Below are 16,811 nucleotides of genomic sequence, written 5' to 3' on the forward strand. Positions count from 1 at the left end.
AAAAACCTAAGAGATACAGCACACACTCATCAAAAATAATGATCGACTACAGGAGAGTCTCAATATGTGGAGGCAAGTCCTTTTTTCCAGATGGTTTTAAAAAAGGGCAGTTTAAATAAACATCATAGAACTTGGTAAGATAATTTTTCTCAAGTGGAATTGATGTAAAACACCTGTATCTGAAAAGATCAGATCAAACCTTTGAGCAGATTATAAGATTCTTTAAAGCAACTATGGACTTAAAAAGATTTCATGTATAAATCTAAATATTTCCCATCAATGATTACACGGTTCATTGATAGCATATACAATGTACATAATTTAAAGAGAAAATTCCCAAGAATTAACCTAATAATAAATAACTAGATTTCATGAAAAATTTTGTGTCCTGGAAATTTTGCTTATAATACTTATGATTCATCTATTCTTTTCTGCTATGATAGGTAGCTGCATTTCTAAGAAACTTCTATATATCCATATCCACATCCATGTCGTTAAAGCTAGACATTACTGGACAAATTCAGCCCAAGACTACATTTAGCTTTGGCTTAAAAGATAGGCAAAATTTCTGTATTCCCCTCAAGTAATTAAAACTATTTAGTAATGATCACACAGGAAATGTCACATCTCTTTTTGGCAATGGTTCTTATGTGTAAAACATTCATCTGCAGGGTGTAATGTCCATCAAACAAAAGACTAAATTCTAGAGAATATTAACACAGTACGCCTTTTATGTCCCTTAAAGATAACATTAATTGTTTAGAACCAACCTAAGGAAGTTAAGCCGTTCTTGGACTTCTTGAACATGACTGTATTGACTTCCAAATCTCACAGTCTGTGGATCACAGTTCTCATGTTCTTCAAAATAACAAAAACAATAGATTATACACATGTATATACACATCACTGCTGACTTTATCCAAAGTAAGTAAAGGCAATGAGCATTTATCATTAATAGGCAGCCTGTAACAGTGGTATTTATATATACCCAATTTACCAACAACCAACACTTTTCACATAATCTGAAGGAAAATATGATCTGCTCAATGTGCGATCACAAATAACTTCAGCATAATCCCCCTTCTATTCTTCACATTCACTGAAGCAATTTCTAAGTATAGTTTATAGTTTTTTTTCATTTTTCTTTCTTCTACTAAACCCTGTAATTGCAAGGAAAAAATTTTCTGGTATAGAAAATAACATTAAGTACTTTCACAGATAATTTAGGGTGACAGGAGTTCAAATGCATTTGATAAAGTTGTTGTACAATTACCAGATGAGTATCTGTTAACAGTCTCAAATATTCAAAAAACCTACACACCCATAATGATTATAAATTATTGGTAACTAGGCTTACCCAAGGCTGGAAATCTTTTATTTTTATAATATAAAATGAGCAAGTCCTTTGAACTTACTCTGTTAAAATTATATGCTGAGTGAAAAAATTCTCAGTTGTGTGTTATTGGAAAAGGAAAAGTCAAAAGAACGTAGCTCTAAAAGTACTATGTGTAGTATTTTTGTCTGGATGACATCTCACTTTACAACACAGGAGTCTGTCTTAAAAAAATTCTCATTTGGTTGTTTATGTCAATATTAAGGAAAATAAAAGACACAGAAGAATTAGATAAAGCTGGGTATCTGGAAAACACCAAATTGTTTATGGTGGCAGAGGAGACACAAGGCCTCCAACAAGGGCTGTGAACCACTGAAGAACCAAAAACATTTATTTCAAAAATTTGAAGTTTTGGAGAATTTGGAAATTATCTTCAACAAAAGGTACTGATATTTCTGAGATACATATCTTTTAACATTATGTATGTCAGTACTGATATCAAGGAATTCTACTTCTGTGAGCTTCTTTTAGAATTGGTAAAGGCAACCCAAGTCTTCAAAAATGACATTTTTCGTCTCAGAAAAACTTCATCTAGACATAAGATCTTGATTTCTTGAAAGACGGACTACACAGAACATTTGGTTATGTGTTCGGATTGGTAAACAAAGGTACATGCATTATGACCGTTTACTATTTCCACATGTATGAACACCTATTGGCAGCCCTAAAATCATATTGCTTATTTCCTTAAAGTTGTCAATTACACCAAACCACACGCTCCCAAAATTGCAGGAAGTGACTTTCTACTACTTAAAAAAGTTTTGTCTTTTCTTCCAGAACACTGATTTTGAAGCACCTACTAAACTTTGGACTACCACTTTACCTGCTATTTTACCCCTTTAAAACCTTTTATCTAAAAACTTTCTCTGTCTGCTTACTTAAGCAGGATTGGGGGTGGTGAGAAAGGAAGAGCATGACGTAACATTCTTTTTTGATATAATTTCAGAGTTATACACAAGGCACAAACATAACACAAGGAACTATTCTTTAGCCAGGTATACCAATTATTTACATTTTGCCAATTTGTTTTATCAGTACATTTATATTCGTTTACATCAATTTTGTCAATGTAACTATGTTGACAATAAACTGAAAACATGACACTCTACTCCTCACAACTAGGTTTATTTCCTAATAACATGGACATAACCATAGTATGTTCGATTTTAAACATGTCTGATCCACTGCTTATATTCAGGTTTCATTAACTATCCCAATAATGTTCTTAGGCTTTCCCTTCTCTCAGTCTATAATCAATCAAATCTAAGTTCACACACACTGAATGTAACTGTCCTCTTAAACCTAGAATTTTAATTTATCTGTTTGTTTCTTACCTTGATTATTTTAAAAAGTAAAGTTCTTTGTCAAAGGCCACTCAGTTTGGGTTTCCTTCATATTATCTCTAGTTCTATTCAGGTTATGGACCTTTCATAAAATAATACCATTAACTCCCTTACACTGTTATATGCTACCGGTCTGTCCCCATACTTAAAATGTTAATTTAGATCACTCAAGATGTTCCCAACAAGTTTCTCCACTAAAGAGTTCTTACTCTTCCCTTTGTAATTAATAATTTGTCGGAAGATGCGCTGGTACTATGTCCATACTCTGGTACTCATCAAACTTTCACTGAATAGTTTTATAATCCATTATTTTTCCTACATTATTAGTCGACACTTTCCTCAGCTTATCTACTCATGTGACGATTGACTTGAGAACCTATAAACTGGAAAGGTTATAATCCAGAGCATCACTATTTTGATGATAAATTGTCATAGATTTGGCTGGTGTGATATGACACCTATTATCCTTTGGACATGCTTATATATTGTCTAAATAAATTTTGCTTTCTTACCTAAAATGTCCAAGTCTCATCGTAAAACCTGCCTGAGATAAGCCTGAATATAATTCACTTTCCCAAAGAGCTATTAACTTAATAAAATGAATACTAGTTATAAATATATTTTAAATTATAAGAACCCACAATATTTAAAAATACTTTACAGTTGCCAAGTAGAAATGAAATAGGTCTACCAAGTGAATTAGCATAAGTCAATGTCAGGATATTTATGTATTCTGATAATGCACTGTTGTTGAATCACACATATAAAGAATTCTTTTTATGTTAGTGAACGGTCCTGAAAATAATCAAATGTCATAATGAAAAGAACAGGAAGAGTAATGGGAACGGGCAGTCCTTACAAAACACAAGTTAAAATAATTAGTATGTCCTATAAAGCTTTTTCAGGAATCTGGCAACTAACACTTTGAGAAGAAAATGGCAACTAACACTTTGAGAAGAAAGAAACAAAATTGTATTATAGTTTATTGGTGCACCATTTAAGAAAGTTTTAAAAATGATTCAGGATGAAAAATTGTGGTTAGTGAACGAATTCACTAAGGAGTCAACAGAACTTGGTTTTGCCACATGTAAAACTCAAGAGGCATTTTATTCAGCTGCTCTAAGATAACATGAAAACAGAGTTGTTTTGCTGCCAGTGGGCAAATAATTTTTCCAAAATCAAAGATGACAGTAGAAATGGAATATAATCATGGCAAATGCATAATACTGATTAAATAAAACTGAGGAAAACATCAGTGAACTGGAAGAATCTTACTTTATCTTGAAGAGATTTATGCAACATGCTTCTTACAGAGATGCAATCACCATAATTTGTGTCATTGTTACTTCTATGTCACAGAATACATTTAATGTTACAAGTTTTAGTTGGGAGAATTAACATTATCCCTACATTGAAAAACCAACTAATTAAGCAACATTAGTCAGACTTGGAAAATATTCTACTGAGGAGGAAAAGTTTATGGGTAAAAGAAACAAGTAATACGAAATAAATGAATTCAGATGAACTCAATAAAATAAACATTCAAGTCCTTGGTATGTTGGCAAATACTAATCACAGCAAACTTAAATAACGTGCAAGTTATACAGCTATTAAGGGTTGGAGCTAGGCTTTAAATCTAGGCAGTTTAACTATACAGCATGCATTTGTATTTCTAAGCTTGCAAAAAAGCAATATAAAGGTAGAAATGAAGAACGCTGACCTTCCTGTGATCATGAGTGAGATAAAGCAGGAACACAAATACAACTTGTGCTCCCAACTGACTGCCTTGGCCATTTGGTCTTTATGAACTATGACATTGAAAGTAACATTAAATCATGCAAAAATGAGGTAAATAAAAATGATCACAGACTTAAGTATCTGACTCGACTTTTGGAAAAGGGTCTTAACTGTAGGTAGGGGGGCTCTGTACCACCAGGAAAGCTTGATAGCATAGAAAAGTTGAGAGAAGTACGTACAAACTTCAGGCTTATTTATTTTGGCTGCTCAAGCTAGAGAAAATTAATCAAGTTTTATGCCTATCCTGCCTTCCCTATCTAACTGTCTGGCTAAGAAGGAATCTTGGATTCCAATTGGTAGTACTGAAATGGGAATAATTATAGCACCTGATACTTAGCTGTAAGACCAGAGTATACAGAATGGGTAAAAATAAGAGTAACAGGATATAATTAGATCACTAGGAGTATCTGAAGAGTTGCTAATATTATCACTACATTTCTTTAACGTTTATATGGGTACGTGTGTGTTAGTAAAAAAGTGAGGATTTTTGTAAGTAACTTATTACTCAACTACACCGTACCACAACCACTAAAGGTACAAGCTCATACACAGAATCCACTGTTCTAGCCAAATACTGAGGATTACAAATATTTATAATATGTTTAAACAATTTCAGATTCTGAGAACTGGTGAGAATATTTGGTGACTACTAATGTAGTGATTTTTACTACGTTTCTGTGAACAACGGAAAACATTAATTCAGGGTTATTAGAAGTGATTACAACATTATGAAAGATCAGACTTTGGCAGAATTAACAACAGGAGAATTAGCATCCAGTTTTCTTGAAAGGCAGTTAAAAGTTGTGGCAGTAAGAAAGCAAAGGTTCAAAGAGAGTTGTGCATGTCCAAAAGAGTAGCAACAAATACAGGTAAAAGCAGACAGACTTTCCAGATATGGGAAGATAAAAAAAAAATCAATCCAATGAAATAAACAGAGACACAGCCTTATACAGTGCCTTGAAAAGCTGGCCTAAACTTTATATTGTGTGAGATCTGGAAGGCCACGGTGGACACATAAATGAATACAAGTCATAAAACTAATTCAATTCCATTTCTTGGTCCTCTTAAAAATAAACATACTGTCATTCTGATGTAATTAAAACATGGAAGGACGACCGTGTTCATTCGTAGTAATTCATTTTAGGTTATAATACATACCTTTAACATACAGCCGCATGCTATTCATGTATGCTGCAAGGTTTTCTGCTACCAGAGCAACTAAGGTATGACTGTGCTGAAGTTGACTGATTAAATCATGATGATAAAACGCACGAGGACTTTGCTGAGTCTTACTAAAATGAGAACAGCCGAACAGTTTAATTAGGCCAGTGAACACTGTTATGACTAAGAGTTTACAGACTATATTCTACCTAGTACTTTACAAATTTAAAAGGTTTTACATTCATAATACAAGCTGAATAATCCTCCTTTTAATAAAATACCAAGCAACTTAAAAGAATGTCTCAAAACAAATATTTATTCCAATATTATCCATTATACTCATACTGTACTAGTATCAAAGCACATACGCAAGTTTACTTCATCAAGGATATTAATCATTAAAGGTTCACTCTGGAACACTGAGGCCAATTTTGCCATGGAGGGCACTTGAAAGATATCTAGGCTCCCTTCCCGTTTGCCATTTTCAGTAATGTAACAAATCAAAACTCATGTCATTATTAGTTTACTGGTTATCAAATCACCAGCCTTGGAAGACCATATACAGTATTTCCTGTACAAGTGCAAGCGGAAAGTTGATGAGTTTGAGATATGACAAAACATATGTAGTGGGTCAAGCATAATGAAAATACATCCTTCACAAAAAGGTATTAACAGATTATTACAGGAGTTTTCCCAGTATTTATCTCCATGCAATTTCCCAATTTCATGAACTCTTTCCAGCACTAGAAAAAAAGAAGCATAATTCAACATGACAAAACCATTAACGGTGACACTGTGTAATTTTGTTAAACAGGAATTCTGTTTACATGTATGACCATATCAATCTAGAGCTGTAAAGAATCTTGGCAACAGTTTAATTGTCTTAGACACAAGAAAAATGTTTCTACAAGGTTAGAGAGTCTTTCTAAGATTACACCCAGTCAGACAAAACTGGGGTTCATTAACTCATAATTACATTTTGGATACTCTTATACTAACACCAAGTTTTTTCATTGAATGTCATGAGTTCCAAAGATATCACAAGATTATAAAAGCATAAATTATTACAATAACCACCATTTAGCATAAAGACCAAATAAATCACATTAAGGTGTTCAAGAAAAAAACAGCTAAACAAAAAGTAAAATATGTCATTAAAGTTTTACCGTCTTTCATTATTTTTGTTAGAGTCTTATCTTAAAAAATTAACTTTTAAATTGAAATAAAGGTTATCACCCCCTTCCCTAGTATGAAATTAAAGTTAATAAAAAATGTTGAGAAATACAAGAAGAGTAGACCAATTAAAGAATAATAAGGGACTGTGTGAAATACTTTCATGTGGGCTAAGAATGCGTACTGGGCCAAGGAAAGAAAACTGGGAGAAATGTTAATATGAAATGAGGAGTCGAGATGAATACAACCCATACAAAAACAATGTATGGCATTAACTGCTGGAAGTTCAAGACAATTTGAATGAAGAGTCCACGGCGAAATCTTGACTCTGATACTGAATTGTTATGTAACCTGAGTATGTCACTTTTGTGGCATAAAATACAAAAATGAACACAATCAAGAACTGTTGTTTTGTTTCAAACCTTCATTAAGTTTCTTGTTCTCCTACACTTGCTTCCTTAAAATTTGTTTTCACTAATATCTGTTTCAACAGAACATAAAAATTCAGAAAATTTTCTGTATGAAAAGTCTTACCTCAAATTTTTAGGGGCTTCACCAAATAAACTACAAATTTCTCGTATTTGTTTCAGTGCGGGTATCACCCACTTGTCATTTGTGCAAAGTTCTTCTATGAAGCGATCTATCCACTGCAACTTCTGTGTGTCTCGATCCTTATACAACAAACAAAAAGTTATGATTATATGGACCAGTATTTAACATAACTCTAATTTCAAATTACTCTGAGAGTTACAAAGTAGAAAAACCTCTCGGCTAAGCATCACAAAAATTATGATGTTGGTTCAAACAGAACGCTTTAAGTATGTTCTTATTTTGAAACTTTCACTCAACTTCCACAATGTAAAACACTACTATACAAATTCAGTGATCCATGAATTCAGAAATCTATCTACCAAAACATAAATCCCAAGAATTTAGGCACATTAACAAAATATTTGATTTTGAAAACAAATCGTAAAATGTGGATATATCATTTTTACTCATAAAACTGAGCAAAAACATGTATATTGGCGTTAGCCTGTTTTCCTAAAAAGAACAAAGATCAATGAAATGTGTATTTCATCAATAAAGTCACAGTATAATTTTGAAAGGAAAAAAATCATTAAAATAAAAACAAACCAATATACAAACAATGTTAGAGAAAATAAGTGTAAGTAATCACCTAAAGAAAAACTAAGAATATTAAAAGACTAAGTTCATTTCTAATATTCTGCCATGGTTTATTTACCTCCTTCCAGATTTTTACCTAAGATCACTAGTAATCAGAAATTCAGATTTCAGTACCTAACAAAATTTTAACTGTAATGATTCTGTTTTTGTGCATACATGCATGGGGGAAAAGACAGTTCTGTATGTTCATTTAACACCTTCCCTGGAAGAATATTTTACAAACACTTGTACGTCTGTTTTTAGAAACAAAATAAGGTCCATACTATAAGTGTTTTCATTAAATACTATGGACATCAATAGTCATTTTAACGGCCACAATATATACTACAGAGTACAATTCATGATTTTAAGTGGTTTCCATTTTTCACTGTATGAACAGTAAAGAATGTCTACGTCCACAAATATTGTGGTGTCTTCACACCATTTCCCAGAGAAAAACATCTGGATGTGAAAATACTGAGTGGAGTTGAATTCTGCACATCTTTATGAATTTAAAAATATTTATACATGAATATTAAATTTGTCATGGCTCTTAAAAGCATCTTGGGCTTGATAGCAAAGAGAACGATGTATTTATTGGTTTTCCGTAACAAAGACGAATGAAGGCTGAAGATGAAAAAAGCAAAACACTTTTATTAAATTCCATGAAACCCAGTACTTAATAATGGGGCAATGTGTAAGGCACCGTGTTAAGGCAATGATACGAATAAGAAATGTAAGGAGGAAGTAACAGTTCAGGGTTTATACCAAGTATTTTGCTTTGATTCACATTCATAAACAGTGTAAATCAAGTACAGTGTTAACACTATCATCTGATAAAACGATTGAATTTTTTTCCTTCGAAAAATTTGAAACTCTACATGAATTATTGCAAATAATACAATGTATTGCTGACAACTATGAAGCTCCCTGTTTTTAATCTATCTGTAAAGGACAAGTTGGTAAATTTTAGTTTGTATCTTCAGAACTGAAATAAATTTGTTTATATCAACAGGACTTACTGGCCCACAAACTGTAAGTGACATCTTAAGGGATTTTAATATGCCAGGTAAAGCTATTCTTTGAGTTCATTCACCTATCTATGTCTATATGTGCGTGTGTACGTATGACATATTTCTGATTAAGTCATTCAGTTCAGGAAATACTTCTGAACCCTCACAACTATCCGGTTTTCAAAACCCGAGAACTGTATCTTGACCATGATTAAATTCAAGTCCAACTGAAAGCAGAGAACTCTGCCCAGTCGTTTTTTTTTTAAGGGAACATATCATCTTTACTAAATTATTTAATCCACCTGTTAGTAGGATGGAAAACCACAGATAGAAATCCAGGAGAAAGTCAAAGAATGTAAGTAAAATTAGTATAAAAACACATAAAATTAGCAAAAAAAAAAAAAAAAAAGGCATAAAGCTGTTGTGATTTGCCCATAGGGAAAAAGCTCTATTTGGAGTTTCGTTAATTTTATGGACTTCTTTTCAGCCATAATCTACCTTACCTCCAAAGTCACTACTGACTACCACTTCATGATTCTAGTTCACCATCGTACATTTAAAACAACTTATACAGTTGTTTTATCTATACAGATCCTTTTAGCAAGGTGATACACACTTAGTGAATGATAAGAAAACTTACTGAAAAAGTGAGAGGAAGCCAGACGTTTATGATAAATGTTAATTCTTCAAAATTATTTTAGGAACAAAATTAATGGCACTATCCTCTCAAGAAGTCATCCTAATTGGGAGGGAAGAAAGTCAGAAAAAAAATGAGCAAAGAAAACACTCCCATACCTGGGAAGAACTATCATCTAGTATTTTTATGTGGGCACTAAGAGCAAGGTCCATGATGTCTAGAGGCACATCATCACTGTGGGCCAGATTCCAAAGAAGGTTCAACACCTTCTGTGCCAACATGTCATCTTCACCGTGCTCTGCAAGACGACTTATCAGCTCAAGTAGCTTTTCACGTTGCTTTTTACTTGCATTTATCCAACTTGCCTAGAAGAAAATACTTGAATTACATAAATATCAAATTCATGCATATATTTATATCAACACTGCTTTAATTACATGGCTTTCAATAAAGTATACTGAATTCATAACATCCAAAAACAAATTAAGTGTATAACTGAACACTACCCAAGTCTCTTCAGGACAGTACTCATGGGACAGAAGGATCGAACTTCCAGGAAAAAAAAGAAGATCTCTATTTACAACTTAAACTCTTATAACTACTAACTTCAAAACTGCACTTTGAAAGGATGAAAAAGAATACCTGATACAAAATGTTTAGGAGTCTTAAAATTCAGCAACAAAAAACATAAACCGATTGATAAACACAACCAGGCAGAGGACTTAACAGACATTTCTCCAAAGATACACAAAAGGCTCATAAGCAGATGAAAAGACGCTTAAAATCACTGATCATTAGGGAAATGCAAATCAAACTTACAATGAGATATTACCTTACACCCATCAGCCGGGCTACTATTAAAGAAAACAAACAGAAAACAAGTGTTTTCAACGATGTGGAGGAAATAGAACTCTTGGCCACTGTTGGTGGGAATGTAAAATGGCAGTGGTATAGAAGACAGTATAGTTCCTCAAAAAATTAGAAACTATTATGTTATGACCCAGCAATTCCAAATCTGTGTAAACAACCAAAAGTATGGAAAGCAGGGTCTCAAGGAAACATCTTTACACCAGTGTTGAACAGCAGGATTTTTTATGCACAGCGACTAAAACATGGTATCCATCAAGAGAATATTGGATATGCAAAATGTGGCATATCCATAAATTGAATATTAATCACTTTGAATGGGAGGAAATTCTCGTATGTGCTACAAACATGGGTCAAACTTGTGGACATCATGCTCAGTGAAATAAGCCATCCACAAAAATAAATACTGTGTAATTCTACTTACATGAGGTACTTATTACAGAAGTCAAAATCATATAGTCAAACCAGAGGGCTGTCAAAGCATAGTGAGAGTGAAATTGGTGCATTAACATTAATTTAATGAATAAAATAATCAGTTTAACTGGATGAAAAGAGCCACAGAGATGGATGGTGGTAATGGTTGCGTAACACTATGAACGTATTTACAGCATTATGAACATATTTACAAATGAACTGTACATTAAATGTTTAAGATGGTGAAGTTTATGGCATATGTATTTTACAATAAAAATAAACTGGGAAAAGTTTGTGTTGAGAAACAGGGTGGACCCATAAAGCAATAGGCCTTTTAAACTTTTATTTATTTTGGAATCATTAATGCACAGTTACATGAGCAACAGTGTGGTTGCTAGACTCCCCCTATTATTAAGTCCCCAGCACATACCCCATGACAGTCACTGTCCATCAGTGCAGTAAGACGCTACAGAATCATTACTTGTCTTTGCGTTACACTGCCTTCCCCGTGTCCCTTCCGAATTAAATTATGCATGCTAATCGTAATGCCCTCTTTTTCCCCCTTATCCTTTCCTTCCCACCCATCCTCCTGTCTCTTTCCCTTTGGCAACTGTTAGTTCATTATTGGGTTCTGTGAGCCTGCTGCTGTTTTGTTACTTCAATTTTTTCTTTGTTCTTATACTCCACAGATGAGTGAAACCATTTGGTACTTGTCTTTCTCCGCCTGGCTTTTTTCACTGAGCATAATACCCTCTAGCTCCATCCATCTTGTTGAAATGGTAGGATTTGTTTTCTTCTTATGGCTGAATAATATTCTATTGTGTGTATATGTACCACATCTTCTTTATCCATTTATCTACTGATGGACACGTAGGGGTTGCCTCCATTTCTTGGCTATTGTAAATAGTGCTGCGATAAACATAGGGGTGCATCTCTCTTTTTCAAACTGCACTGCGGCATTCTTAGGGTAAGTGCCTAGGAGTGGAATTCATGGTCAAATGGTTATTTCTATTTTGAGTTTTTGGAGGAACCACCATATATACTGCTTTCCACAATGGCTGAACTAATTTACATTACCACCAGCAGTGTAGCAGGGTAACCCTTTGTTTGCATTCTTGCCAGCATTTGTTGTTCCTAGTCTTTTCTGTGTTGGCCATCCTAACTGGTGTGAAGTGGTATCTCATTGTGGTTTTAATTTGCATTTCTCTGATTATTAGCCATGTGGAGCATATTTTCATGTGCCTGTTGGCCACCTGAATTTCTTCTTTGGAGAAGTTTCTGTTCAGATCCTCTGCCTACATTTTTTTTGGTATCATTAATGTACAATTACTTGAACAACATTATGGTTACTAGACTCCCTCTATTATCAAGGCCCCCCCACATTCCCCATTACGGTCACTGTCCATGAGCATAGTAAGATGCTATAGCGTCATTACTTGTCTTCTCTGTATGTACTGTCTGCCTTTTATGTGTCCCCTCCTGCTACACTATGTATGCTAATTGTAATGCTCCCCCTGATCCATCCCTTCCCATCCATCCTCCCCATTCCCTCTCCCTTTGGTAACTGTTAGTCCATTCTTGCTTCTGCCCATTTTTAAATTGGATTATTTGTTTTTTGTTTGCTGAGTTGTGTGAGCTGTTTACATCATTTGGATGTCAACTCCTTATTGGATACATCATTTATGAATATATTCTTCCATACTCTAGGATGTCTTCTTGTTCTACTGATGGTATCCTTTGCTGTACAGAAGCTTTTCAGCTTGATATAGTCCCACTTGTTCATTTTTGCTTTTGTTTCCCTTGCCTGGAGAGACATGTTCATGAACTTTTTAAACTTTTTTAACAAAAGCGAACATGAAGAAAAGAAGTTTGAAAAATTCTAAATTGTTGACCAAGAATAATCTTTAAAATGACCCCCCCCAGAAAAAAAATACTTTTGTGTTGGAGAAAACAAAATATTCTCCCACTAAACACAACTTAAAAATCTGGGAATTATACATAAACAAATATAATCTGTAAACCAGAGAAAAGCAAGCAGAATAGTTAGGACTTCAAAATCTGAGGAACAAGGTCGTTGACTTCCCTGGATTTTCTTTTGTTTCAAATACCATGGTCTTGAAGTTGGAAGAAGCCAGCAATATGGAAACACTGATGCATGCAGATGATGTAAGAGCCACCCACCGCCACTGGCACCTCCCCGCCACAAGACACCTGTATAGTCAAAGAACCAAGAAAGGGGCAACACGGTATGATAGAAAACAAATATCCTATCCCGACAAATGATACAGAAAAAATTATGACCATTACCCACCTACACCACAAAAAGTTGAGTGGGGAACCTACACTTCATAAGACTTTAAACAAAGTATCCCAACACCTGAGTGATAAAAGAGAAGCCCAAGTAGGGAGAATTTCTTCTGCCAGCCAAAAGTAACAAGAAGCCCTTACTTTTGAGTGATGTCAAAGAAGGCCTGGTGGACAGTCAGGACATTTACTGTGGCTCAGCAGTAATAAGAACACCCCCACCATGGAACACACAGGGAGTCTGAACTTCCTTCTGGCCCAGGAGCAAGGAATGGTCGACCTAAGAAACAGGGAGGATGAGAGAGGAACTCAGAGCTCTATCTGACAGACAGTAACAAAAGGGAATTTCTCCTCTTCCCCTGCCTTGGTGGTATCAGAAAAAAAAAACAGTTAAAACAGAAGGTTTAAATGTCCTCGTAGTCTCATTAGAGGAAAAAAAACTTTCACTTTCGGTTCTAAGTTACTCAACATAACAAGAATCAGGAAGATGTTAAACTGAATGAAAAAAAGGTGAATGACACATGTTAAAGTGAAGTGACAAGATGTTACAATTATTAAAGATGTTAAAGCAGCCATACAAATTCTGCAAGGCCATCGAGAAAAAAAACAAAACATAACGGAAATTTAAAAAATGGATACTTAACTCAGGATGGGTGGACTATAAAGATGAAATGAATAACAGAGGACACAGAAGACCAAAAATAAGCTTAAGCCCTCACAATTCATCCATCACTAGGAAGTACACATGGTCTACGGCAAAGATTAACAGAGGTTCTTTATTTTGTAAAATGAAAAGATTCTGAGGCAAGCTCAAAGTAAAAGATTGGAAAAAGATACTTAAATATTAAAGGAGAGCAGGAGTGGCTATATCAGTATCAAACATGTTTTAGAGTAAAAAAATTATCAAGAGAATGCACGGGACACGTATCTATTGGAAATGGGTCAGTGCACCAATAAGACACGGCAAACCTAAATGTGTAATTACCAAATATGTGTATGATGCAAAATATGTGAAGCAAAACCTGACATAATTCAAAGGAAATGACAGGCAAATTCATAATGAGAGGCAGAAAATTAACTTCCCTTTCTAAGTGACTGACACAACTACTAGACAGAATATCAGCAAAAATACTTAAGAACTAAAAAACCCATCCACCAACAGGATTTACTTGACATATACAGAAACACTGCACTCATCCATAGTAGAATACAACTTCTTTTCAAAGTACCCACAGGAAACATACCAAGACAGATGATATCCTGGGTGATAAAACAAACACTAACAAACTTAACAGAATGGAAGTAAAACTGTGTCTCCATCCACACTGGAATCAAACTATAACTCAATAAACGAAAAGATGACAGAAAAATATTCTAATACTTGAAACTAACATAGTTCTGTGTTGTTCAAGAGATGCCTTAATAGAGTTTAAAAACATAATAAACTATAAGTGAAAATCAAATGCAGCAAAATTTACATAAAATATATGCAATTATGAAAGCAGTGGCAAGGGGGAAACATATAGAATTAAATCCATATATGAGAACACAGGAAATGCTTAAATGAATAATCAAAGCCACTTTAAGAACACTGGAAAAGAACAAAATAAAACCTGAAACAAGAAGTAGGAAGGAAATGTAAAAGAGGAGAACAAAAACGAATAGAGTTGAAAATAAAAATTGAGAAAACTAATGAAATAAAGACTTGGTTCTCTGAAAGGATCAATAATCTGACAAACTTCTAGCATGGTGAACAAAGGTAAAAAACAAAGTAAAAAACAGAGATAACACAAGTAACAAAATCAAGAATGAAACAAGAGATATGCCCCCTATAGACTGTGGCAGATATGGTAAGATAATAGGGAGTGAGTGCTGGAAAGAACCCAACAACTGTAACTGTCAATTTACATGAAATCAATCACATCACTGGAAAACACAGTTACGACATATCAACCAATACAAGACAACTGTAGAACTAGCACTACTAAGGAAATTAAATGCATGATTTTAAAACTCCCGGAAACAAAATCACCAGTAACAGGTAGCTCTACTGAAAAATTCTACTTGACACTTAAAGAAGTAACACTGTTGCTCATAATTTCTCCCAGAAATGTAAGAGGAAAAAAACACTTCTTCACTTAAACACAAAAAAAGAAAACTACAGACTGTGCCTCTCATGAATACACATGTAAAAGTCCATAACAATGTGTTATATTATGTAACATATGTATGTAACAAAAAAATGTTAGTAAACAGAACTCAACAACATATAAAAATAATGCAGCATGACCAAGAGTGGCTTATTCCAGGGATGCAATACTGATTCCGTAATTGAAAAACAATTAGTACAATCCACTGCATTAGCAGCGAAAATAAAAAAATGATACAATCACTTCTATCAATGTAGAAAAAAGAAATCTGACAAAACCGCTCATGACAAAAACTCTCATAAAATACAAATGGATGGGAACTTCCTCAATCTGATGAAAGGCATCCATAAAAAAAATACAGCTAACATTATTTTCAATAGTGAAACACCAATGCTTTCAATCTCCCTAAGACAAAAAAGACGTCTGCTTTACCTACTTCCCTTTAACATTGTACAGGACCCACGTGGTATGGAGACAGACGAATGAAACAAAACAAAGAACCCAGAAATAGTTCCATACAAACACGCTCAGTTAACATTTGACAAAGGTGCACAGGTAAATAAACACAGGTGCAATGAAAGCTTTTCACTAAATGGTACTATAACAACTACAGATACATAGGGGACTAACAAAATGGACTGCAACCTAAGTCTTACATATAAACAAAACCAGTTCATAATCAATCATATTAAACTGTAAAACGGCAATACTTTCAGGAAAAACAACATAGGGGAAATTCTTTGGTATTTACAGGAAGGCTGTAAATTCTTAGTTGTGACACCAGAAGTGTGATCCTCTAACATAACGTAAGGGGATATAAATTAAACTTCCTTAAAATTAAGAACTTTTGCTGGAAAAAGATCTTGAGGATGAAAACACAACCTAAGGACTGCGAAAAAATATTTGCATACCAGGTATCTAATGAACAACTAGGCCTTGGAATAGAATAAGACCTCTGTAAATTCAACAGTGAGTAAACAAGCAACCCAATTAGAAAACAGGAAAATGACATGCAGAAGTATTTCACTAAAGATTCAGCACACAGTAAGGAAGTATTTTAACATACTGGCCGTTCAGGAAATATAATTTAACTATGACATTTCTAACTCATCTATTAGAATAAAGAAAAAAAGGGCGACAACCTCAAATTCTCAGAAAGATGTGGAGAAAATGGATCCATTCATAATATGGGTGGGATATTATAGCTACTCTGCTGAACAGTTTGACAGTTTCTTAAAAATCTAAATATGCCCTCAATAAATTACTCACAAATTAAATCCACCAACACAGAAGAGGATTATGCATCACAACAAGTAAGATTTATTCCAGAAGTGTAACACTTTGAATATACAAAGATCAATGTAAACATAGGACAAAGACAAAAAGTCCATA

At 34.1% G+C, this 16,811-nt stretch overlaps 1 protein-coding gene across 3 annotated transcripts in view; it reads right to left on the reverse strand.

Annotated features, from left to right (window-relative positions):
* The window catches only part of LOC130682066 (probable ubiquitin carboxyl-terminal hydrolase FAF-X), a 167,138-nt gene that overhangs the window by 111,093 nt on the left and 39,234 nt on the right, over window positions 1–16,811 (reverse strand). For 2 of the 3 annotated variants that reach the window (XM_057496190.1, XM_057496188.1), the window contains exons 11-14: window positions 9,843–10,049; window positions 7,402–7,538; window positions 5,692–5,825; window positions 771–858 (exon numbers count right to left, since the gene is read on the reverse strand). In XM_057496190.1, the coding sequence (XP_057352173.1) occupies window positions 771–858; window positions 5,692–5,825; window positions 7,402–7,538; window positions 9,843–10,049 (566 nt within the window). Of the gene's footprint in view, window positions 1–770; window positions 859–5,691; window positions 5,842–7,401; window positions 7,539–9,842; window positions 10,050–16,811 lie in introns of all 3 variants that reach the window. The other variant, XM_057496189.1, reaches the window with a different exon arrangement.

Source organism: Manis pentadactyla, chromosome Y (genome assembly GCF_030020395.1).
Source record: "Manis pentadactyla isolate mManPen7 chromosome Y, mManPen7.hap1, whole genome shotgun sequence".
NCBI lineage: Eukaryota > Metazoa > Chordata > Mammalia > Pholidota > Manidae > Manis > Manis pentadactyla.